The following is a 26989-nucleotide window of genomic DNA, read 5'->3' as shown; positions in this document are numbered from 1 at the left end:
ATACTTTTAAAGTCTTAGACCCTCTGTTCATCACAACATTTCTGCAGCTACTGATTTGCTCAACCACACCCTCACCTCCACCTTTGATGCTCTGGATCCAAACAAAACCATTACTCTGTCTCCCCCCGGCCATTCCCCCAGTACGACCCTCATCTTCACTCCCTTAAGTCCAAGGGAAGCAGATTTGAAAGGATATGGTGGACAACTGGTTTAGCCATCCACTGCCAGATCTGACTGGACCACATGAAACACCATTGGGTGTTGGTCTCATCTGCTAAAACTGCTCCCTATTCCGGGATCATCCTGGAATGCAAAGATAACCCCGGCTTCTTTTCTCTACTGCAGACTGTCTTCTTAAACCTCTCTCCCCTGTCCCCTCCACCCTCACCTCAGCCAATAAATGTGAGGAGCTCATGGATTTCTTTCTAAGATTGAGACCAGCTGATCAGTTCCCTTTCCCACCTCCCCCCCTTCCACTAACCCACCAGGCCAAACCGCCTCTAAAGCTCCCCCTGCCCTAGGCCTGAACTCACATCTTTCTCTAGTTGCTCTCTGATCTCCCCTCATGCCCTCCCCGAGCTCATCTTGTCCATGAGACTCACGTCTTGCTCCCTCAATCCTATTCCCACTAAACTGCTGATCACCCAACTTCCCCTCCTGGTCCCCACATTAGTCAATATTGTTAAGGGTTCTCTCTCTTCAGATGTTATCACTCTCTCCTTTAAATCTGCTATCATCATCCCCCTCCTCAAAAAAACAACCGTTGACCCACCATCCTTGCAAACTACCACCCCATCTCCAAACTCCCTTTCCTCACCAGCTGGTGAACGTATTGTCACCTCCCAAATCCGTTCCCATCTTTCCTGGAACTCCATGTTCGAATTCCTCCAATCAGGTTTCCGCTTTTGCCATAATACGAAAAGGGTCTTATCAAAGTCACAAATGACATCCTATGTGACTGTGACAAAGGTAAACTTTCCCTCCCCGTCCTTCTCAACCTGTCTGCAGTCCTTAACACAGTGATCACACCATCCTCCTCCGACGTGTCTCCACTGTTGTGCAGCCGGGTGGGACTCCACTTACCTGGTTCCATTCTTAACTATCTAATCGGATCCGGAGCATCACTTGCAATGGCTTCTCTTCCAACTCCTGCACCGTTATCTCTGGTGGCCCCCAAGGATCTATCCTTGGCCCCTTCCTATTTCTCGTCTACATGCTGCCCCCCAATGACATCATCTGAAAGCACCGCGTTAGTTTCCACACGTACGCTGGTGACACCCAGTTCGACCTCACCACCACCTTTCTTGATTCCTCCACTATCTCAAAATTATCAGAGTGTTTATCTGACATCCAATACTAGATGAGATGAAATTTCCTCCAATTAAATATTGGGAAGACTGAAGCCATTGATTTCGGCCCCTGCTCCAAACTCCATTCCCTCGCTATTGATTCCAACCATCTCCATGGCAGCAGTCTGAGATTAAGCCAGTCTGTTCACATTGGACCCCGAGATGAGTTTCTGGCCACATATCTGTGCCATCACTAAGACCACCTATTTCCACCTCTGTAACATCGCCCGACTCCACCTCTGTCTCTGCTCATCTGATGTTGAAACCCTCATACATGCCTTGTTACTTCTTGATGTAACTATTCCAACTGTGACATCTGCCAAATGGAAACATATTAATTTCGTCATATGGAACACTACTTGAGAATTTTTAACTGGAAATTCAACATAACTTGTTTGAAAGGACCACAGAGCTGAACAGCTAAAACATAGTTGCACATTTGCATTCTGAGAAACAGTTGCATAGAGAGACAATGGGAGTGCTCATTGATTCAATTAGTGAGATGGGTTTTGTCAATAGTGGTGATCAAAAGACATTGAGAGTCACTGACTTTGTAAGAGACAAACTTCCAGCAACACCCCCTTCACCCCCCGTCCCGATTCCCACCGCCCACTGAGTGTGACTGGAGAACTTTTGAAATCAACAATCCCCTCAGACGATGCTGTTTGGGCAGTGGCAGGAGATGGTCCCCTGCAGTTCCCCTGAATGTGTACTAGCCATGATAAAACCAGATCCCCCAGAGGAGACTGAATTGACACTGCAGATAGATGGCCATGATGTCTGTCTGTCTGAAACTTTCTTTGGAAAGTTAGAGGACTCAGGGAATGGATTAAATGGATTTTCCCTAGCGAGGCTCAGCGAGCCGACCCAGTACTGAGAGAGTTAGCACAGGTTGCCCAGCCTGAAATTGAAGCAGAGGGAGTCCCTGATTGCTACTATTTAAAGAATGAGGTGCTGATGAGGAAATGGAGCTCTCCTCACAGACCTGAGAGCAAGGAGAGGCCCATGGGACAACAATGGCTGTACAGGTCGGCATACGATAAACCAAAACCCACATAAGACAGCAGTTTGACTGGCCAAAGCACCACAAAGATGTGGTGGAGTAGTGTAGGAGTTGCCACAAGTGCCAGGTTGAGGGGAAACCCCAACCTGTAGTGAATCTGCACCCCGAATTCCTGTATCGGTTTTTGGGAAATCCTCCAGCAGAGAGCTGGTGAATTGTAAGGGGCCCCTGTCGTGAACAAAAGGGGACAGACAGGCACAGGGCTGGCAAAAAGTTAGAGAGGAAAGAGGAAAAAATGACAAAGAGGACAGGTTAAAGGAGGTCCAGGAGGATTCCCAAATAAAAACACCTACTGTCCGGTCAGCCAACCCCGAAATGTTGGAAAAGATTGGCTGGAGCACCAGAACCCGCAACCCATTATTACCCACGCCCGCATCACCCAGACCCTCATCAGCCACATCACCAGACCCTCGTCACCCACTTCACCCAGACCCTCGTCACCCACACCCACAACACCCAGACACTCTTCACCCGCATCACCCAGATCCTCATCACCCACACCTACAACACCCGGACTCTCGTCACCCACACCCACATCACCCAGACCCTCATCACCCACTTCACCCAGACCCTCGTCACCCACACCCACAACACCCAGACACTCTTCACCCGCATCACCCAGACCCTCATCACCCACATCACCAGACCCTTGTCACCCACTTCACCCAGACCCTCGTTACCCACACCCACAACACCCAGACACTCTTCACCCGCATCACCCAGATCCTCATCACCCACACCTACAACACCCAGACTCTCGTCACCCACACCCACATCACCCAGACCCTCGTCGCCCACAACACCCAGACCCTCATCACCCACACCTACAACACCCACACCCACAGCACCCAGACCCTCGTCACCCGCATCACCCAGACCCTCGTCACCCACATCACCCAGACTCTCGTCACCCACACCCACATCACCCAGACCCTCGTCACCCATATCATCCAGACCCTTGTCACCCACATCACCTAGACTCTCGTCACCCACATCACCCACATCACCCAGACCCTTGTCACTCACATCACCAGACCCTCGTCACCCACTTCACCCAGACACTCTTCACCCGCATCACCCAGACCCTCATCATCCACACCTACAACACCCAGACCCTCGTCACCCACACCCACAACACCCAGACACTCTTCACCCGCATCACCCAGACCCTCGTCACCCACATCATCCAGACCCTCATCACCCACACCCACAACACCCAGACTCTCGTCACCCACATCACCCAGACCCTCATCACCCACACCCACATCACCCAGACCTTCGTCACCCGCATCACCCAGACCCTCGTCACCCACATCACCCAGACCCTTATCACCCAATCCTACAACACCCAGACTCTCGTCACCCACACCCACATCACCCAGACCCTTGTCACCCGCATCACCCAGACCCTCGTCACCCACATCACCCAGACTCTCGTCACCCACACCCACATCACCCAGACCCTCATCACCCACATCACCCAGACCCTCGTCACCCACATTCACAACACCCAGTCCCTCGTCACCCACATCACCCAGACCCTCGTCACCCACATCACCCAGATCTTCATCACCCACATCACCCAGACCTTCGTCACCCACATCACCCAGACCCTCGTCACCCACACCCACATCACCCAGACCTTCGTCACCCACATCACCCAGACCCTCGTCACCCACACGCACATCACCCAGACCCACATGATACATTCAGTAAAAAGACAGAGACTCGGTTGATATTGAATTTAATTTATTGCCAAGTACGGAGCAGCCCGGCCCTAGAAAGTGCACATGCGAGATTGAAGAAACAACCCGGTGACCTGAAGTCGGATCTTGCTGGTTAAAAGTACTTTTTTCACAGACAAGTTAATCTGATCGCGTCAAATTCTTATTCACCAAACAAAATCAGCAACTTTTTGAAATGAACAAGTTAATGACTCTGTTGAAGATGCACACTGAGGAGTGTCAAACTGCTGCTGAGCCCCATCTGATCAAAGACACAAGAATCCACACACATAAAACGCAAAGGCCTGGGGACTGAGGCCCGAACAACAGACAGATCACAGAATAAATACAATGTGGAGGCTCACGGTCCACCGTAAATATGGAACAATTCAGATAGTATGACACTCGGTAATCTTTTCTGTCACCAGTGCACATTTGGATTGTATGTACACTCAAATTCACACATGGACAAGCTCACACTTGCACTCCTCTGCGATTGGACATACTTATATTCATTGAAACTTGCACTCACATCCATTTGAAAATATATTGGACGGCAATGGATTTGGCTGTGAGCCCATGACAATTGACTGTGATTGGAGTCATCTACAGCCATATATCTTGACTGAACATCCCTCCGTGGAATCACACCCAGATGGTCACAAATATCTCATCACAATGTGGGCAGTGTTGCTAACCCTCCAGGATTTTCCCACAGTCATCAGGAATTGAAGATTAATTTCCTGGGCACTACTGTGAGTGACCAAAGAGAAACATCATAGGGATGTTCAACATGGTGGGTTTTATTTTGCTTTCTTTGAACATTTTCATTTATTGGCTGTAAAAATATTGGAGATTGAGGAGAGAAAGCTGTTTGACTGGGTGGGAGGGGGAGGAGTTGGAGGCAGGAAGTCAGGCAATAAAACTTCCAGGAATACACCCAACCAACGTTGGTAACCCAAAAGGGAGCCTGAGTGTGAGAGGGAGGATGCTGGGCTCTGGGGAGACGAGGAGACAGACATCCACAGAACTGACATTAAAGGTGCAGAAGCTTCGGGGCCTGTGACACCTAGAAACAGATGGCATTAAATAGGGAACCAGCTGTGTTAACGGGAAAGTAAATGTTCTTGGAATGTTTTATTATGTTGAAGGTGCTATATAAATGCAAGTTGTCATACTTCTTTCAGGTATCCAAATGAGTTGCAGTGAATACTGTCCACGTGTATGTTTAAGGGTGTGGGTGATAAAGTTTGAGTTCACATTGCATGGATTGGACAAGGTCCCACAATTTATACTCCGAAATTAAACATCAAAATCAGCTCCAACTAGCTCCTGGAAGAAGCAGCACAGAAGGGTCATCACGTGTGCTTTATGGAGCCCCAGGCACTGTTTTAAAAACTACTCACCATATGAATCACCTCAGACACAAGTCACTTTGATTGCAATTGAATTACATCACCTGCTAAAAAGGCACTACACAGATCTGCTCTAATCATTAACAGGTTCATTGAAAATTCTCAGCTGTGAAGTGATGGTCCACTAAAAATTGGAGTGAGAAGAGAGAGGAGGGAAAAGATAAAGATAGAGAAACAGCTAAGGAAAGAGACGAGGAAAAGAGGAGAGAGAGAGTTGTAAGAATCTCATGGCACTGTTGGCATTGTCCAAATCCTTTAATGTTGGTCCCATCAGGCAAGCTATCGAGCCGTTTTCTGCTTTACAGTAGCTAAATACGCACTCACGTATGACGTCAGAAGGTCGTCCATTTTGTAACCCTTTAATCAAATAAGCAAATTGTTAAAGAATGAAATGTAGTTTGACTCCCACTGCCATTCTGGTCAATGACCATCCTTACCAGTGAAGTCTCGCAGAGAATCTTTCCTCCTCGGACTAGACTGCCAACTGACATGTGAAAGTATGTACTGCCGCTGCACCAGTTTAAGATTCTATTGTACGGATGAGTCACTAAAGTTACCTGCAAAGAGAGAGCAGAGAAACATCAGGAGCCTGAGCAGGAACTCATTGACCTGGAGCTCGGCCATGACAGGGTTCAGGGACCTCAGTTGCTGCTAATTGATCTTACTGAAATACAGATACAAATCTAGAACACAGGGGCAGTCTCCGGATAAGGGATCGATCATTTAGGGCAGAGATGAGGAGACATTTCTTCACTCAGAGCATTGTGAATCTTTGGAATTCTGTACCCCAGAGGGTTGAGGACATTCCATTGTTGAGTATAATTAAGGCTGAGGTTTGATCTCTCAGGGAATCAAGGGATATGGGGAGTGGGCAGGAAAATGCAATTGAGGTGGAAGATCAGCCATGCTCATACTGAATGGCAGAGCAGGCATAAAGGGGCTGAATGGCCTACTCCTGCTCCTATTTCTTATGTTCTTAATAGGAAACATTCCATGAAAGTGTTAATGAGGTCATAATCATCACTATTCACACATTACTGATAGATTTCATTCCCACTTACAGTAATATTGCCATGACATTGCCATTCTCTTTGACACCATGTAATCCAGTGTCTCTATGTAACAATAACAACAACCTTTAATGCAGTAAATCATCCCAAGGCACTTTACAGGATTTGACACCGAGTCACATAAGGAAATATTAGGAGAGGTGACCAAAAGTTTGGTCAAAGAAGTAGGTTTTAAGATGCAACTTAAAAGAGAAGAGAGATAGATGGGCGGAGAAGTTAAAGGAGCGGATTCCAGAGCTTAGGGCCTAGTCAGCTGAAGGCAGGGCTCCAAGGTTGAGGTAAAAGACCCCCTCAGTGTATGTTTCTGTTGGGAGAGCACTGTTGATTGCACTGTCTAATGTAAAGCTGGTGATCTCTGGAGCCAATTGAGAATTGGGCCATTTTATTGTGTGGTATGAGCACATAAAAAGTCGCACAAGTTATCAATGAAGACTCAGTAACTGGAAGATGTCATTTGAGACTCTGGTTAGGGTCGTTTCAGTGCTGGGGCTGGGGCAGAAACCTGAACGGTGACGTTCAAAGATGGAGCTGCAGGCAAGGTTGTCACAGATTTGGGAGGTGACAAGTTCCAGGAATTTGGAGGGGAAAGGGAAGGTGGAGATGGGCCAGTAGTTGGCAAGGACAGAAGTTCAAGCAGGGGTTTTTTAAGGACAGGACGATGATGGTAGTTTTGAAAAGGAGGGGGCCAATACCTGAGGAGACAGAACAAGATATAATACTAGCATCACTGGGGGCTAGGTGGGGAAGTTGGGTGATTTAGTGAGGATAGGGTCAAGGGAGCAGGAGGCGGGTCTCATGGACAAGGTGAGCTCAGAGAGGGCATGAGGAGAGATAGGAGAGAAACTAGAGGCAGCAGGGGAAGCTTGAGGAGTACTGGACAATCCAAACACACAATAAAACGACCCAATTCTCAATAGGTTCATTAAACTGTAGGAATTGGCCACGTAATATTTGAACTGCCTGTTTTACTCTTCCCACACCTAGACTAACATTACTATTTCGGGCCTGGGGCTGGAGTTGGACATTTCACCTGGGCATTGGCTGCTGCTGATTTCCTGCTGCCTTGGATGCATGTGAGAGGGAGAGGAAGATGCATCATGGCAGTTACAGTTTCTACCCTCCTTCTGCACAACTACAATACACAGAGTGCACTACCACATCCCTTGTCATATGACAAGAAGGCAGCAAAGGATCTAGCAGCTCCATCTCCTGTGAACACAAACAGGCTGAGTAAGAGTTTTGATAGACAAGGGAGTCAAGGGATATGGGGGGCTGACAGGAAAGTTGAGACCACAGCCAGATCAGCCATGATCATATTGAATGGTGCAGCAGGCTTGAAGGGCCGAATGGCCTACTCCTGCTCTTAAGTCCTATGTTCCTAAGAGAGAGAAATGCATCACACACGTCACCCTGCTTCTGTGGAACACCAATGACTGTTCTGTACTGTGCCAATCAGATAGAAACTACAAAGCACAACAGTACAAACAATGTCAATGAATTTTCACAAGAAATTTGTTAAGGAGATTTGTTAGAAAAAGTCAAGCATACGGTACAAGTGGAAATTTTATCAACAGGAAGTTGGTTGATGGACAGGAAGCAGAGACCAGGATTAATCAATGTTGCTCGGGTTGGAGAAAAGTTAGAAGTGGTTTACCCCAAGGGTCAGTATTGACCCCGAGGGTCAGCGTTGGTCCACTGTTGTTCCCAGTATATATAAAGAAATGATTTGCCGTGTTTGGGACAAACACTTGACTCATTACATCACATTCCTCTGCTCTTTCAATGGTTGACGTTACAATATTTCAATAAAATTCGGAATATTTCTGAATGGAAAAAAAAATGAACAGTTTCACTAAAGTACCAGACAGGAGCCTCACCACTCTGATCTTCCCTTTACTAAAATCTCCCTTAATATCAGGTGGGGCAGGGGGGTAACAGATCAGTTCCGGTGGACCCTAGTCTCCTGGGGAGATCAGGGCTGTGGTCACCAGCATCAGCAACTTCAGAAATACCTTCACAAAGAATGCCCAGAAGCCTAATTGATCGACTGCCTCTAGACTGACGGAGATTCCCCACTCCCGCCCTCCCCCATCTCCCACCTGCATCATCACCTCCCCCTCCAGGCACTTTCGCTTCCCTCTGATCTGTTTTGAACGTTCCTGTGGCTGAATCCAGTTCCCTTTTATTCCCAACCTCAGACACAGCAACCAGCAGCTGGGCAGGATTCTGGACACAGCCCTGATGTGTAGCAAATCCTTTTGCAGTGAAATTACATGGTTACAGGCCGTGACTCGTACAGAAGGTCTCAATTTACCATCCAACCCCAGCAGACGCCTGGCACTGAGCAGATCGCCTGTCACAACAAGCAGCACAGGCAGGGTCAGTGGCTACATCTGTGTGAAAGATACACCCAGTGCCCTGATCCCCCACACTATTCTCCATGCTTCAAAACTGTTTAGTTCAACACGAGAAAAATCAGTACGGTCCTTAAAAACAAACAATGAGCATAATAAATAGAGGCTTCAACTCACATCTGATACAAACCACACAGAGAAATTAATGCACGCCCTCAGAAAGTTCAAAGCTGATAAAATAGTGTGAAATTGTAAGCAAAAACAATATGGGAGCATAGCAAAGTAAACACAGGAACGCTGCCACCAAATGCCACGGGATCATTGCTACACCGGGAACAGAGGGAGAGTCAGCGAACACAGCATCACACACTGAACAAAGGGTCACACACTGAACACAGTTACATATAGTGAAAAGAGGGTTACACATTGAACACAGCATCACACACTGAACAAAGGGTCATACACTGAACACAGTTACATATAGTGAAAAGAGGGTTACACATTGAACACAGGGTCACACACTGAACACAGTTACATATAGTGAAAAGAGGGTTACACATTGAACACAGGGTCACACATTGAACACAGTTACATATCGTGAAAAGAGGGTTACACATTGAACACAGGGTCACACACTGAACACAGGGTCACACATTGAACACAGTTACATATAGTGAAAAGAGGGTTACACATTGAACACAGGGTCACACACCGAACACAGTTACATATCGTGAAAAGAGGGTTACACATAGTGAACACAGCATCACACACTGAACACAGGGTCACACATTGAACACAGTTACATATCGTGAAAAGAGGGTTACACATTGAACACAGGGTCACACACTGAACACAGGGTCACACATTGAACACAGTTACATATAGTGAAAAGAGGGTTACACATTGAACACAGGGTCACACACCGAACACAGTTACACATAGTGAACACAGCGTCACACACTGAACACAGGGTCACACATTGAACACAGTTACATATCGTGAACACAGGGTCACACACTGAACACAGTTACACATAGTGAACACAGGGTCACACACTGAACACAGTTACACATAGTGAACACAGCGTCACACACTGAACACAGGGTCACACATTGAACACAGTTACATATCGTGAAAAGAGGGTTACACATTGAACACAGGGTCACACACTGAACACAGGGTCACACATTGAACACAGTTACATATAGTGAAAAGAGGGTTACACATTGAACACAGGGTCACACACTGAACACAGTTACACATCGTGAACACAGCGTCACACACTGAACACAGGGTCACACATTGAACACAGTTACATATAGTGAAAAGAGGGTTACACATTGAACACAGGGTCACACACTGAACACAGGGTCACACATTGAACACAGTTACATATAGTGATAAGAGGGTTACACATTGAACACAGGGTCACACACTGAACACAGTTACACATAGTGAACACAGGGTCACACACTGAACACAGTTACACATAGTGAACACAGCGTCACACACTGAACACAGGGTCACACATTGAACACAGTTACATATCGTGAAAAGAGGGTTACACATTGAACACAGGGTCACACACTGAACACAGGGTCACACATTGAACACAGTTACATATAGTGAAAAGAGGGTTACACATTGAACACAGGGTCACACACTGAACACAGTTACACATAGTGAACACAGCGTCACACACTGAACACAGGGTCACACATTGAACACAGTTACATATAGTGAAAAGAGGGTTACACATTGAACACAGGGTCACACACTGAACACAGGGTCACACATTGAACACAGTTACATATAGTGAAAAGAGGGTTACACATTGAACACAGGGTCACACACTGAACACAGTTACACATAGTGAACACAGGGTCACACACTGAACACAGTTACACATAGTGAACACAGCGTCACACACTGAACACAGGGTCACACACTGAACACAGGGTCACACATTGAACACAGTTACATATAGTGAAAAGAGGGTTACACATTGAACACAGGGTCACACACTGAACAAAGGGTCATACACTGAACAGAGTTACATATAGTGAAAAGAGGGTTACACATTGAACACAGGGTCACACACTGAACACAGTTACATATAGTGAAAAGAGGGTTACACATTGAACACAGGATCACACACTGAACAAAGGGTCATACACTGAACAGAGTTACATATAGTGAAAAGAGGGTTACACATTGAACACAGGGTCACACACTGAACACAGTTACACAGAGTGAACACAGCGTCACACACTGAACACAGGGTCACACACTGAACACAGTTACACATAGTGAACACAGCGTCACACACTGAACACAGGGTCACACACTGAACACAGTTACACATAGTGAACAGAGGTTTACACACTGAACACAGTTACACATAGTGAACACAGCGTCACACACTGAACACAGGGTCACACAATGAACACAGTTCCATATAGTGAACACAGTTACACATAGTGAACAGAGGTTTACACACTGAACACAGTTACACATAGTGAACACAGCGTCACACACTGAACACAGGGTCACACAATGAACACAGTTACATATAGTGAACACAGTTACACATAGTGAACACAGCATCACACACTGAACGCGGGAAGACACACTGAACGCGGGAAGACACACCGAACGCGGGAAGACACACTGAACGCGGGAAGACACACTGAACGCGGGGCCACACGCACTGAACGCGGGGCCACACGCACTGAACGCGGGAGCACACTGAACGCGGGGCCACACACTGAACGCGGGGCCACACGCACTGAATGCGGGGCCACACGCACTGAACGCGGGAGCACACTGAACGCGGGAGCACACAAGCACACATTGAACATGGGGCACTCTTGCAGACTGAGTCCCTCCTCCATCACCCCCTTCAGTCTCTAATTGTTTTGCTATTCCCCTGTTTTCTCCTGTGGTTCACATGAAGGCCATTTCTGAGCCCCTCCTATCCTACAATCCATACACCCATGCACTGTGCAGAGCAGCTCACTGGATATTACTCAGCAATGGAAGCTCCCACAGGCCCCGAGGCACTGAGGCAAATTGCAAGCTTCAACTGAGGCCCTTGAATGATATCAACTAGTTCAGCAATGACAGGGGAATAAATCTATGTCCCTTTTGTTCCGTATGGCTCTGTACCAGGGTAAATGATGCAGTGACCAACCAAACACTCATATTTTAGCTGGTAAATGAGAGATGTTGATGTGCACAAATTATCTGCTTTGTTTCCTACAAAATTACCATGACTGTACCTCAAATTATTTCATTAGCTGTAAAGCATTTTGGGACATACTGAGGTCGTGCAAGGCGCTATATAAATGTAAGTTGTCCATCTGAGTCCCTGTTCCTCCAATTATTGTCTCGGATTCTCGGGGTTTATAACCAGCTGCTTCTGTGTTTACCTTAGTTCGTGGGTTTATCACTGTCACCCCTTGTTTGTTGATGGCCATCCGCACAATATCTGGAAAATTGGGCTCAGATGTTTGCTGGAATGGAAAAAAGAATGATTTATTAATATCTTCAAAAGACAAATAAGGTTTAAATCAGTGTCAGCCTTTTATACTGTGGACTGCACATTTAATACATTAACATCCACAGTATAGTTACACGGAACCACACACTGAATATAGTCACAAACAGTACGTGCACATGCAGATACACCAAGAGGTGCATACACACACCCCACATGCACACACCACACATACAAGCACAAACCCCACATACAAGCACAAACCCCACATACAAGCACACACCCCACACACACACCAGACATACACACACACACCCCATGCACACAAGCACACACCCCACACACACAAGCACACACCCCACACACACGCACACATCACGCACACACCCCATACACACGCACACACCACACACACACGCACACACCACGCACACACACAGGCCTGAATTTACTGGATTGCTCATGCACAGATATAATGCTGCGATTTACACTGTTTTCTACGTTGATTTCATCAATGGGAACTTATAATAAAATATCTTTCACATCTCATTTGTCCACACCAGAAGTTGTAAAACAAGCAAATGCAGTGCCACCAGTTGCTGCCCATTTGTGTTCAAACTGCAGATACCCTTTTTAAAATAGTGTATTCTTCACAGAAACTAAAGACTTGACCTAGCTCATGTGCGCTGCCAATGGGGCCCGGGTCAGAGTTGGAGAAGAGGTTGGGGTCAGTACTGGGCTGGGGTCAGTAGTCAGGTCAAGGCCAGAGTCACAGCCTAGGCCTGTTGTACATTCCAGACATCAATAGAGAATAAAGTGGCATCCGACCCAAACCCACTCCCTTCCTGGTGGACGAGTTAGTTAATTTGGGGCTTTCCTGTGTGTGTCTGTATTGCTGTTTGGTAAACACGCATGTGTGGGGTGTGAAGCAGAACATTCTGATACTTGGTAGCAGCGTCATTTAGTGGTCTGACAAGAACCACCAACACTTCCATAATGAGGAGAAGGAAGTGTAACTCAGTTAAATTTGGGTTTGCATTCAGTGTTGTCCAGTTGAGATCCCTGACATTTTACCATCCGATTTAGTCTTTCATTTCAGCATACAACTGTGTACATTCTTAGTGCAAAAGGCTTAGAGCGGGCGGAATTCTTAAAATACATACAGGAGAGCTTTTTGAGCCAGCAGGTAGGAAGTCCTACAAGAGAAGGGGCGGTACTGGACCTAATCTTAGGGAATGAAGCTGGACAAGGAGTATAAGTGTCAGTGGGGGAACATTTCGGCGATAGTGACCACAACTCTGTAAGATTTAAGGTAGTTATGGAAAAAGACAAACATGGACCGGAAATAAAGGTAGCAAATTGGGGGAAGGCCGATTTCAATATGATTAAACAAAGTGGAGTGGGAGCAGCTACTTGTAGGAACGTCTACATCAGACCAGTGGGAGTCACTCAAAAAGGGAATAGTGGGAGTTCAGAGCCAACATGTTCCTATTAAGGTGAAGGGTAGGACCAACACGGTTTTAAACAATTATTTTTCAGTTGGATGGGTGTAGAGCTCAAGGAGGGGGATTCTGATATACTTGAACATATTAGCATTGAAAGGGAGAAACTATTAACTGTTTTAACGAGCTTGAAAATGGATAAATCCCCAGGCCCAGATGAGATGTATCCCAGGCTGTTATGTGAGGCAAGGGAGGAGATTGCAGGGGCTCTGACATAAATTTTCAAATCCTCTCTGGCCAGAGGACAGGTACCAGAGGACTGGAGGACAGCAAATGTGGTATCATTATTCAAGAAGGGTAGCAGGGATAAACCAGGTAATTACAGGCCGGTGAGTCTCACATCAGTGGTAGGGAAACAACTGGAAAAAATTCTGAGGGACAGAATTAATCTCCACTTGGAGAGGCAAGGATTAATCAGGGATAGTCAGCATGGCTTTGTTAGGGGGAGATCGTGTCTAACAAACCTGATTGAATTTTTCGAGGTGGTGACTAGATGTGTAGATGAGGGTAAAGCAGTTGATGTAGTCTACATGGACTTCAGTAAGGCTTTTGATAAGGTCCCACATGGGACATTGGTCAAGAAGGTAAGAGCCCATGGGATCCAGGGAAATTTGGCAAATTGGATCCAAAATTGACTTAGTGGCAGGAGGCAGAGGGTGATGGTCGAGGGTTGTTTTTACGAGTGGAAGCCTGTGACGAGTGGTGTACCGCAGGGATTGATGCTGGGATCCTTGCTGTTTGTAGTGCACATTAATGATTCAGATGTGAATATAGGAGGTATGATCAGTAAGTTCGCAGATGACACAAAAATTGGTGGTGTTGTAAATAGTGAGGAGGAAAGCCTTAGATTACAGGACGATATATATGGGCTGGCAATATTGGGAATTTAATCCTGAGAAGTGTGAGGTGATGCATTTTGGAAGGACTAACAAGGCAAGGGAATATACAATGGATGGTAGGACCCTAGGAAGTACACAGGGTCAGAGGAACCTTGGTGTACTCGTCCATAGATCACTAAAGGCAGCAGGACAGGTAGATAAGGTGGTTAGGAAGGCATATGGGATACTTGCCTTCATTAGCTGAGGCATAGAATATAAGAGCAGGGAGGTTATGATGGAGCTGTATAAAACGCTAGTTAGGCCACAGCTGGAGTACTGTGTACAGTTCTGGGCACCACACTATAGGAAGGATGTGATTGCTGGCTGGCACAGACACAATGGGCCGAAGGGCCTGTTTCTATGCTATACAACTATGACTCCACGACAACTGGAAAAGGCAGCAGCTCTACTGCAGATACATTTGGTCATCTTCACCATGGTGCCAATTTAGGCTGTATCCAGCATTGATGGCAAAAAGCAATTGCTAACATATTACAGTCTGAACATGCAAAAGGCTAAATTATTCATAAAGAAAGATTTGCCTTCCGATGGAGCTTTCCATAACTTCAGTATGTTCCAAAGTGCTTTACAGCCAAGATTTTTGAAGTTGCAATGTAGGAAAGGTGGCAGCGAGTTTGCACAATCAGCAATGAGATAAATAACCAGGTTAATCTGTTTTAGTGATATTGATTGAGGGGTAAATATTGAGAATTACCCTCCTTGCCTTCGAAATACTACCATGGGATCTTTTGAGGAAAATCGTGCATGATGTTTCAGCAGAAAGCATGCAAATCAGTTACGTGTGATTTCCTCAGGAGAAAAACAGTTGTGCAACACCATTTATGCCACAGTTACATCAAAACCTTCCATGAAATTCCGGGCAACAATATATAACAGATTCAATTATACAAAGGGATTGACTAACTATCAGATCCAGTGACCTCCCCAACACACCCAGTGACCCCCCCCCCCCACCCCCATAGACCCAGTGACCCACCCACAGACCCAGTGAACACCCCCAAAGACCCAGTGAACCCAACACACCCAGAGGCCCCAACAGAACCAGCGACCCAATAGATCTAGTGATCCCTTGAGATCCAGAGACCCCAACAGATCCTGTGGCTCTCAACAAATCCAGCGACCACCCCCGCCCCGCCTTTTAGGTGACCGACCAGCAGAGGGCTCATAGTATCCCATTAAAATTTGGCAGATATCCTGCAGAACACCAGATTGACGACTCGAGTTCAAACTGGGATTGCCGCCATCAAGGTTCCTGACCCCATTTCAAGGTTGTTGTCAAACCTTTAACAGCAGGTGAAGCAGGTGAAAAATCAACCCCAATGACACTAACTGACCGAGTGCAGGGGAGAATTTGAACTCTCACAGCCTGGAGAGCAGTTAAAATGCAGCAGCTCCATTTTCCACTCCTTGCCCACCCATCTCCAATTGCAATGCTGCTGGACTCAGTCGGGAAAATAAACATAAATCGAAATCCCATAACATCAATAGAGCCCTGAGCAGGCCTTCCCAAGCAGGCTGAAGCAGATTGGCAGCTGGTGGGAAGAACGATGAGGCCCTACAGGCAAGTGAAGAAATTGCCATCATGGCGCCAAGGGCCGAGGGCTGGCCAATCTTCCTTTGCTGACACATCTCTGTCCCTTATTCGTTCTCCCCACACACATCCCCATTCTGGGCAGGCAGGGCCGGCAACAGTTAAATACCCGAGAGGGCCTGAAACTTAGGCCACTGAATGCGTATTGCCTTCATCCCATTCCCTCGAAACCTGCTCCGGGATAAAAGAATCATTAATAAATATAGGTCATGTGCTCGTCGACTCAGTAACACAGGCACTGCACAGGCACGTTGAATCCATGGCTACCAAATCTCTCTGTGGCAGCACTGTACCTTCACTTCAAAGAAGGCCGATCCAAATGTTGACCATCGGTACAGCAATTTGAGGAAGGCCAGCTTTACTTCATCTGTTGTCTTCCCTGTGTGCCTGTTATACACTGCCACAATAGCCTGCAAAGGAAATCCAACAAAGAGTTAGTCAAGTATAACGTGCAATGGCCCCTTGAGATGTCCCTATCAGTACTGGTCTCAGGCTTCAAGCTAGAGACACAGGTTTACCTTTCCATCCAAATGATATGTTGACAACATTTGTATTCAATCTTGTTGCATTTTTGGGCTTTGGATAGACTCCTTGAGTTCAGCTTCACTGACCAATCCTGCAAGCGTATCTCATGTTCCTTATGAGCTGGTGTGTGCCTTTACCTGCTCAGTATTAATGTAAACAGAAACTCTAACAGAGAACCCTTGCCATGGTTCTCCATCTTACTAGAATTATTTTTTACATTCAGTCATGGGATGTGGGTGTCGCTGGCCAGGCCAGCATTTATTGCCCATCCCTAATTGCCCTTGAGAAGGTGGTGGTGAGCTGCCTTCTTGAACCGCTGCAGTTCTTGGGGTGTAGGTAGACCCACAGTGCTGTTAGGAAGGGAGTTCCACTGCCCAGTGACAGTGAAGGAATGGCGATATAGTTCCAAGTCAGGATGGTGTGTGACTTGGAGGGGAACTTGCAGGTGGTGTTGTTCCCATGCAACTGCTGCTCTTGTCCTTCTAGGTGGTAGAGGTCATGGGTTGGGAAGGTGCTGTCGAAGGAGTCTTGGTGATTTGCAGCAGTGCATCTTGTAGATGGTACACACTGCTGCCACTGCGCATCGGTGGTGGAGGGAGTGAATGTTGAAGGTGGTGGATGGGGTGACAATCAAGCGGGCTGCTTTGTCCTGGATGGTGTCGAGCTTCCTGAGTGTTGTTGGAGGTACACCTATCCAGGAAAGTGGAGAGTATTCCATCACACTCCTGACTTGTGCCTTGTAGATGATGGACAGGGTGGGGAGACAGGAGGGTGAGTTACTCAACACAGCTCTTTTAGCCACAGTATTTATGTGGTTGCTCCAGTTCAGTTTCTGGTCAATGGTAACCCCCAGGATGTTGATAATGGGGGAGTCAGTGATGGTAATGCCATTGTACATCAAGGGGAGATGGTTAGATTCTGTCTTGTTTGAGATGACCATTGCCTGGCACTTGTGTGGCGCGAATGTTACTTGCCACTTATCAGCCCATGTGTTGGATGCCTCTGTGTCATTCCCCTCTCTTGGGTAAGTAACCCGAATATACTCCAGATCAGACTAAGGGAGGCTTTAAACCAACAACTTACTTAACATTGAATGGGTGAATGAACAGAATTCAGTGCATATGTTAGAATAATTTACAAACTTCACTAGCCTCCTCCATATGTTAAAGCAATATAAGTGCTTGTCCCTGAACTAATTCTTTATATACATTGAACATTGAAAGCTATCAGATGCTAATTCATTAACATACTCTCTCCGGACTGAGTATACTACATGTTTATTGGCGAGCAATGGACTTGCCAGTCATTGGTTTAGCCCAGAGGAATAAAGATTTTAGCCAACAGAAAGATCATTTTGGATTGTTTTTATGTAATTGCATACCTTTCAGGATTAGTACAACTCACTCATCTTGCTTCATGTCACTAATGATCATTTTGACTTCACACTGCACTACATTACAATCCACTTTGTAGCTGTTCTAAAATATTATTGAAGATCTTATTTTCCCCAAACAGTCATCCTCCCCTATCCAGTTACCTTAACAGGATCCTACTTAATAGGTGGCTGGCAGGTTCTAACATCAGATTTTAATGCTTTTTAGTGCAGAAGCAAATAACCATAGTGCAATAATCTAATTGAAGCTGGTATTAGAACAAAGTAACTGTGGTGTAAAACTCTTCTATGTTAATTTGGATCCAAGCCAAATGGTGAAGAATGAAGCTAAACACAAATTATTTTTCTTGACAGCCAGATTATTAACAGACTGCAGCATTCCCTATCTCTACTAATCCATCTATGTCCCAGCAGGCTCTCTTTATATCCCCTCTAGATCCTTAATTAAACAATGCTCTTCACCTGTGTATCTTTAACAATATAATTAACCTGCCATCAACATCCTAATTGATGAAAGGCAGTTTGATATGAGTCAGTGGGTTAGACAAGGGGAAATCCTTTGCCTGTAACAGTAGCTCTGTGTTGGTACAGTAAGGTAATGACGTTGTTCCCAACTCACTGTTTCCATGGTACTAGTCATTGACACACTTGCATCCTAATTTGCCCCTTCCTCTTGCAGTTGTAAGGTCTGCCCTCCAATGGGTTTAATGATCCCTGATTACTCTCTAATAGCAACAAGTAGAAAGATTATTAATGATTTAAATGATGGAATAGAAAGACAAATGTCCAAATTTACCAATGACAAAGAGAGGCAACATTCTAAGCAGTGTAAATAGAAATGCGAAAATTATACAGAATTATTAATAGATTAAGTGAATGGGCAAAACTGAGATGGATTTCAATGCAAGAAAATTTGAGGTCATTCACTTTGGTCCTAGGAATAACTCAGGAATACATTGGACGGGTGCTTGATGGTTGGTGCAGGTGTGTTGGGCCAAAGGGCCTGTTTCTGTGCTGTAAAACTCTATGACTCTATCACTCTCTTAATTACCTTCTTCCATTCCTCAGATGACATAGTGCGAATCATGTCCTCAGGAACCAGATCTTTCAGCATTTTAGGAATATTGACAAACTGGGACCTATCGTCACTGAACTTCACTTTGTAAAGGAATGCAGCAATCTGTATGGCGTCTTCCTTCGTGCACTGGTGATAACCTCGCAAATACTTTGGTAGCTCCTTGGAATCAAGAAGAGGAGAAGATCAGGAAATATACAGTTACCTGAACAATTGGTCAGTCTTTAGTTACCAGAGATAACAAAAGGACTCTTCGACAATTCTCCTTGATGAAACACTGCTAACTCTGAACCTATTCAAAAGGCTCTAATTCAGATTAGGATACAGTCTGTGGGTCACAGCAACCTTTTCAGTCAAGCAGCCATTTTTCATGCCTTGACAATGAGTGCCTAAAGGCAATTTGACCATCAGAGACAGGGTGGCCAAGTCTGTTGCTATTCCAAGTCACACTTTTCCAGTATTGGTCTATTCAATTATCAACACTGGCAATTTTTCTGTATCCTCAGCACGGAGGTGCACTGCCCCGCACACATCAATTAACTCAGCATAGATCAAGGATTCAAACTGGGACTTTCTGATCAGTGTGGCCATTACCACACCTGGAGGTACCTTTACTTATAAATTCATCAGAGGAGAAAACACGTTTTGTTCAGAATCAGCAACATGGCTGTCTAATCAAATGGTCTGGCTCTTCCTCTAGCCTTGCAAGGGCCTCTCTTATGAGTCTATTGCTAACTTCAGCATCATCTCCATATCCATATCTGCTGTGTAGATGGTCCAGTAACGTAGTGGGTCAATGTACCATCCCATGTCATATTGAGCCATGTAGGCCAGGAAGGTTCTTCAACCTGTGCTGCTAAAATTGACCATAGCCTTGGCCACAGATGACTCAGTGGTATCACTGAGATAGATGTTTATGGGTTGCTGCAAAAGCAGAGATGCCATCTTTCAGATGCGATGTTAGACCTGTCCTACCATGTGTGTCCAGTGAACACAAAAGATCCCATGACAATATTTGAAGAAGTGTAGGAGAGATCTCCCCAGTAAACTGGCCAATATTTATCCCTTAACCAACATCACAAAAAACAGATCATCTGGTTATTTGCTGTGAAAATTGGCAGCCATGCAATTGGGAATAGCCAATCACTAACAGGTGGACATTGTCAGTCACTCACTCACGGGTAGACAGGGCCAATCACTCAAGGGTAGACATTGGCAGTCAGTCAATCACCTGTGGACAGGATCAGTCACTCACCTGTGCACAGGATCAGTTGCTCACCTGTGGACCGGGTCAGTCAGTCAACTGTGGACCAGGTCTGTCACTCACCTGTGGACCAGATCAGTCACTCACCTATGGATCAGATCAGTCACTCACATGTGCACCAGATCAGTCGCTCAACTGTGGATCAGATCAGTCACTCACATGTGGACCAGATCAGTCACTCACATGTGGACGGGATCAGTCACTCACATGTGCACCAGATCAGTCACTCACCTGTGAACCAGATCAGTCGCTCACATGTGGACGGGATCAGTCACTCACCTGTGGACCAGATCAGTCACTCACCTGTGGACCAGATCAGTCGCTCACCTCTGGACCAGATCAGTCGCTCACCTGTGGACCAGATCAGTCACTCACATGTGGACAAGATCAGTCACTCACCGGTGGATCAGATCAGTCACTCACCTGTGGACCAGATCAGTCACTCACCTGTGGACCAGATCAGTCGCTCACATGTGGACCGGATCAGTCACTCACATGTGGACCGGATCAATCTCTCACCTGTGGACCGGATCAGTCACTCACATGTGGACCGGATCAATCTCTCACCTGTGGACCAGATCAGTCGCTCACATGTGGACCAGATCAGTCGCTCACATGTGGACCGGATCAGTCACTCACATGTGGACCGGATCAATCTCTCACATGTGGACCAGATCAGTCACTCACATGTGGACCAGATCAGTCGCTCACATGTGGACCGGATCAGTCACTCACATGTGGACTGGATCAATCTCTCACCTGTGGACCAGATCAGTCGCTCACATGTGGACCGGATCAATCTCTCACCTGTGGACCAGATCAGTCACTCACATGTGGACCGGATCAGTCGCTCACATGTGGACCAGATCAGTCACTCACATGTGGACCAGATCAGTCACTCACATGTGGACCGGATCAGTCGCTCACATGTGGACCGGATCAGTCGCTCACATGTGGACCAGATCAGTCGCTCACATGTGGACCAGATCAGTCGCTCACCTGTGGACCAGATCAGTGGCTCACATGTGGACGGGATCAATGGCTCACCTGTGGACCAGATCAGTCACTCACCTGTGGACCAGATCAGTCGCTCACATGTGGACGGGATCAGTGGCTCACCTGTGGACGGGATCAGTCGCTCACATGTGGACGGGATCAGTCACTCACATGTGGACCAGATCAGTCACTCACCTGTGGACCAGATCAGTCGCTCACCTGTGGACCAGATCAGTTGCTCACCTGTGGACCGGATCAGTCGCTCACATGTGGACGGGATCAGTGGCTCACATGTGGACGGGATCAGTCACTCACCTGTGGACCAGATCAGTTGCTCACATGTGGACCGGATCAGTCGCTCACATGTGGACCAGATCAGTCGCTCACCTGTGGACCGGATCAGTCGCTCACATGTGGACGGGATCAGTGGCTCACCTGTGGACGGGATCAGTCGCTCACATGTGGACGGGATCAGTGGCTCACATGTGGACGAGATCAGTGGCTCACCTGTGGACGGGATCAGTCGCTCACATGTGGACGGGATCAGTGGCTCACCTGTGGACGGGATCAGTCGCTCACCTGTGGACCAGATCAGTCACTCACATGTGGACCGGATCAATCTCTCACCTGTGGACCAGATCAGTCGCTCACAAGTGGACCAGATCAGTCGCTCTCATGTGGACCAGATCAGTCGCTCACATGTGGACCAGATCAGTCGCTCACCTGTGGACCGGATCAGTCGCTCACATGTGGACGGGATCAGTGGCTCACCTGTGGACGGGATCAGTCGCTCACCTGTGGACCAGATCAGTCGCTCACATGTGGACCGGATCAATCTCTCACCTGTGGACCGGATCAGTCACTCACATGTGGACCGGATCAGTCGCTCACATGTGGACCGGATCAATCTCTCACCTGTGGACCAGATCAGTCGCTCACCTGTGGACCGGATCAGTCACTCACATGTGGACCGGATCAATCTCTCACCTGTGGACCAGATCAGTCACTCACATGTGGACCGGATCAGTCACTCACATGTGGACCGGATCAATCTCTCACCTGTGGACCAGATCAGTCACTCACATGTGGACCGGATCAATCTCTCACCTGTGGACCAGATCAGTCGCTCACAAGTGGACCAGATCAGTCACTCACATGTGGACCGGATCAGTCGCTCACCTGTGGACCGGATCAGTCACTCACATGTGGACCGGATCAGTTACTCACATATGGACCAGATCAATCGCTCACCTGTGGACCAGATCAGTCGCTCACATGTGGACCAGATCAGTTACTCACATGTGGACCAGATCAATCGCTCACCTGTGGACCAGATCAGTCGCTCACATGTGGACCAGATCAGTCACTCACATGTGGACCGGATCAGTCACTCACATGTGAACCGGATCAGTCACTCACATGTGGACCGGATCAATCTCTCACCTGTGGACCAGATCAATCTCTCACCTGTGGACCAGATCAGTCACTCACATGTGGACCGGATCAGTCGCTCACATGTGGACCAGATCAGTCACTCACATGTGGACCGGATCAGTCGCTCACATGTGGACCGGATCAGTCGCTCACCTGTGGACCAGATCAGTCACTCACATGTGGACCAGATCAGTCGCTCACATGTGGACCAGATCAGTCGCTCACCTGTGGACCAGATCAGTCGCTCACATGTGGACCAGATCAGTCACTCACATGTGGACCAGATCAGTCGCTCACATGTGGATCAGATCAGTCGCTCTCATGTGGACCAGATCAGTCGCTCACCTGTGGACCAGATCAGTCGCTCACATGTGGACCGGATCAGTCACTCACATGTGGACCAGATCAGTCGCTCACATGTGGACCGGATCAGTCGCTCACCTGTGGACCGGATCAGTCACTCACATGTGGACCGGATCAGTCGCTCACATGTGGACCAGATCAGTCACTCACCTGTGGACGGGATCAGTGGCTCACATGTGGACCGGATCAGTCGCTCACCTGTGGACCGGATCAGTCACTCACATGTGGACCGGATCAGTCGCTCACCTGTGGACCGGATCAGTCACTCACATGTGGACCGGATCAGTCGCTCACATGTGGACCAGATCAGTCGCTCACATGTGGACCGGATCAGTCGCTCACCTGTGGACCGGATCAGTCACTCACATGTGGACCGGATCAGTCGCTCACATGTGGACCAGATCAGTCGCTCACCTGTGGACCGGATCAGTCACTCACATGTGGACCAGATCAGTCGCTCACCTGTGGACCAGATCAGTCGCTCACCTGTGGACCAGATCAGTGGCTCACCTGTGGACCAGATCAGTCGCTCACATGTGGACCAGATCAGTCGCTCACCTGTGGACCAGATCAGTGGCTCACCTGTGGACCGGATCAGTCACTCACATGTGGACCGGATCAGTCACTCACATGTGGAACAGATCAGTCACTCTCATGTGGACCGGATCAGTCGCTCACCTGTGGACCGGATCAGTCACTCACATGTGGACCAGATCAATCTCTCACCTGTGGACCAGATCAGTCGCTCACATGTGGACCAGATCAGTCGCTCACATGTGGACCAGATCAGTCGCTCACATGTGGACCGGATCAGTCGCTCACCTGTGGACCGGATCAGTCACTCACATGTGGACCGGATCAGTCACTCACATGTGGAACAGATCAGTCACTCTCATGTGGACCGGATCAGTCGCTCACATGTGGACCGGATCAGTCACTCACATGTGGACCAGATCAATCTCTCACCTGTGGACCAGATCAGTCGCTCACATGTGGACCAGATCAGTCGCTCACATGTGGACCAGATCAGTCGCTCACACGTGGACCAGATCAGTCGCTCTCATGTGGACCAGATCAGTCATTCACATGTGGACCAGATCAATCTCTCACATGTGGACCAGATCAGTCGCTCACCTGTGGACCAGATCAGTCGCTCACATGTGGACCGGATCAGTCACTCACATGTGGACCGGATCAGTCACTCACATGTGGACCGGATCAATCTCTCACCTGTGGACCAGATCAGTCACTCACATGTGGACCGGATCAGTCGCTCACCTGTGGACCGGATCAGTCACTCACATGTGGACCGGATCAGTCGCTCACATGTGGACCAGATCAGTCGCTCACATGTGGACCGGATCAGTCGCTCACCTGTGGACCGGATCAGTCACTCACATGTGGACCGGATCAGTCGCTCACATGTGGACCAGATCAGTCGCTCACCTGTGGACCGGATCAGTCACTCACATGTGGACCAGATCAGTCGCTCACCTGTGGACCAGATCAGTCGCTCACCTGTGGACCAGATCAGTGGCTCACCTGTGGACCAGATCAGTCGCTCACATGTGGACCAGATCAGTCGCTCACCTGTGGACCAGATCAGTCGCTCACATGTGGACCGGATCAGTCGCTCACCTGTGGACCGGATCAGTCACTCACATGTGGACCGGATCAGTCACTCACATGTGGAACAGATCAGTCACTCTCATGTGGACCGGATCAGTCGCTCACCTGTGGACCGGATCAGTCACTCACATGTGGACCAGATCAATCTCTCACCTGTGGACCAGATCAGTCGCTCACATGTGGACCAGATCAGTCGCTCACATGTGGACCAGATCAGTCGCTCACATGTGGACCGGATCAGTCGCTCACCTGTGGACCGGATCAGTCACTCACATGTGGACCGGATCAGTCACTCACATGTGGAACAGATCAGTCACTCTCATGTGGACCGGATCAGTCGCTCACATGTGGACCGGATCAGTCACTCACATGTGGACCAGATCAATCTCTCACCTGTGGACCAGATCAGTCGCTCACATGTGGACCAGATCAGTCGCTCACATGTGGACCAGATCAGTCGCTCACACGTGGACCAGATCAGTCGCTCTCATGTGGACCAGATCAGTCATTCACATGTGGACCAGATCAATCTCTCACATGTGGACCAGATCAGTCGCTCACCTGTGGACCAGATCAGTCGCTCACATGTGGACCGGATCAGTCACTCACATGTGGACCGGATCAGTCACTCACATGTGGACCGGATCAATCTCTCACCTGTGGACCAGATCAGTCGCTCACATGTGGACCAGATCAGTCGCTCACATGTGGACCAGATCAGTCGCTCACATGTGGACCAGATCAGTCGCTCACACGTGGACCAGATCAGTCGCTCACACGTGGACAAGATCAGTCGCTCACCTGTGGACCAGATCAGTCACTCACATGTGGACCAGATCAGTCGCTCACATGTGGACCAGATCAGTCGCTCACATGTGGACCAGATCAGTCACTCACATGTGGACCAGATCAGTCACTCACATGTGGACTGGATCAGTCGCTCACATGTGGACCGGATCAGTCATTCAAATGTGGACCAGATCAATCTCTCACCTGTGGACCAGATCAGTCGCTCACATGTGGACCAGATCAGTCGCTCACACGTGGACCAGATCAGTCGCTCACATGTGGACCAGATCAGTCGCTCACATGTGGACCAGATCAGTCGCTCACATGTGGACCGGATCAGTCATTCACATGTGGAGCAGATCAATCTCTCACCTGTGGACCAGATCAGTCGCTCACATGTGGACCAGATCAATCTCTCACCAGTGGACCAGATCAGTCGCTCACATGTGGACCAGATCAGTCGCTCACATGTGGACCAGATCAGTCGCTCTCCTGTGGACCAGATCAGTCACTCACATGTGGACCAGATCAGTCGCTCACATGTGGACCAGATCAGTCGCTCACATGTGGACAGGATCAGTCACTCACATGTGGACCGGATCAGTCACTCACATGTGGACCGGATCAATCTCTCACCTGTGGACCAGATCAGTCACTCACATGTGGACCAGATCGGTCGCTCACATGTGGACCAGATCAGTCGCTCACATGTGGACCAGATCAGTCACCCACATGTGGACCAGATCGGTCGCTCACATGTGGACCAGATCAGTCGCTCACATGTGGACCAGATCAGTCACTCACATGTGGACCAGATCAATCTCTCACCTGTGGACCAGATCAGTCGCTCACATGTGGACCAGATCAGTCGCTCACATGTGGACCAGATCAGTCGCTCACATGTGGACCGGATCAGTCGCTCACCTGTGGACCGGATCAGTCACTCACATGTGGACCGGATCAGTCACTCACATGTGGAACAGATCAGTCACTCTCATGTGGACCGGATCAGTCGCTCACATGTGGACCGGATCAGTCACTCACATGTGGACCAG

The 26989-nt window shown here is 47.9% G+C and overlaps 1 protein-coding gene across 1 annotated transcript in view; it reads right to left on the bottom strand.

The window, feature by feature from the left end:
• Nucleotides 1–4173: 4173 nt before the first annotated feature.
• LOC137375134 (unconventional myosin-VIIa-like) overlaps nt 4174–26989 on the bottom strand; it is a 348920-nt gene continuing 326104 nt past the window's right edge. The window contains exons 44-48 of the mRNA XM_068041805.1: nt 19436–19621; nt 16760–16876; nt 12407–12490; nt 5989–6108; nt 4174–5908 (exon numbers count right to left, since the gene is read on the bottom strand). Of these exons, the coding sequence (XP_067897906.1) occupies nt 5831–5908; nt 5989–6108; nt 12407–12490; nt 16760–16876; nt 19436–19621 (585 nt within the window). The 3' untranslated portion in view covers nt 4174–5830. The remainder of the gene's footprint in view (nt 5909–5988; nt 6109–12406; nt 12491–16759; nt 16877–19435; nt 19622–26989) is intronic.

This window comes from Heterodontus francisci, chromosome 11 (genome assembly GCF_036365525.1).
Source record: "Heterodontus francisci isolate sHetFra1 chromosome 11, sHetFra1.hap1, whole genome shotgun sequence".
NCBI lineage: Eukaryota > Metazoa > Chordata > Chondrichthyes > Heterodontiformes > Heterodontidae > Heterodontus > Heterodontus francisci.
The sequence above is the reverse complement of the archived record's forward strand: the minus strand, read 5'-3'. Positions and strand labels throughout refer to the sequence as shown.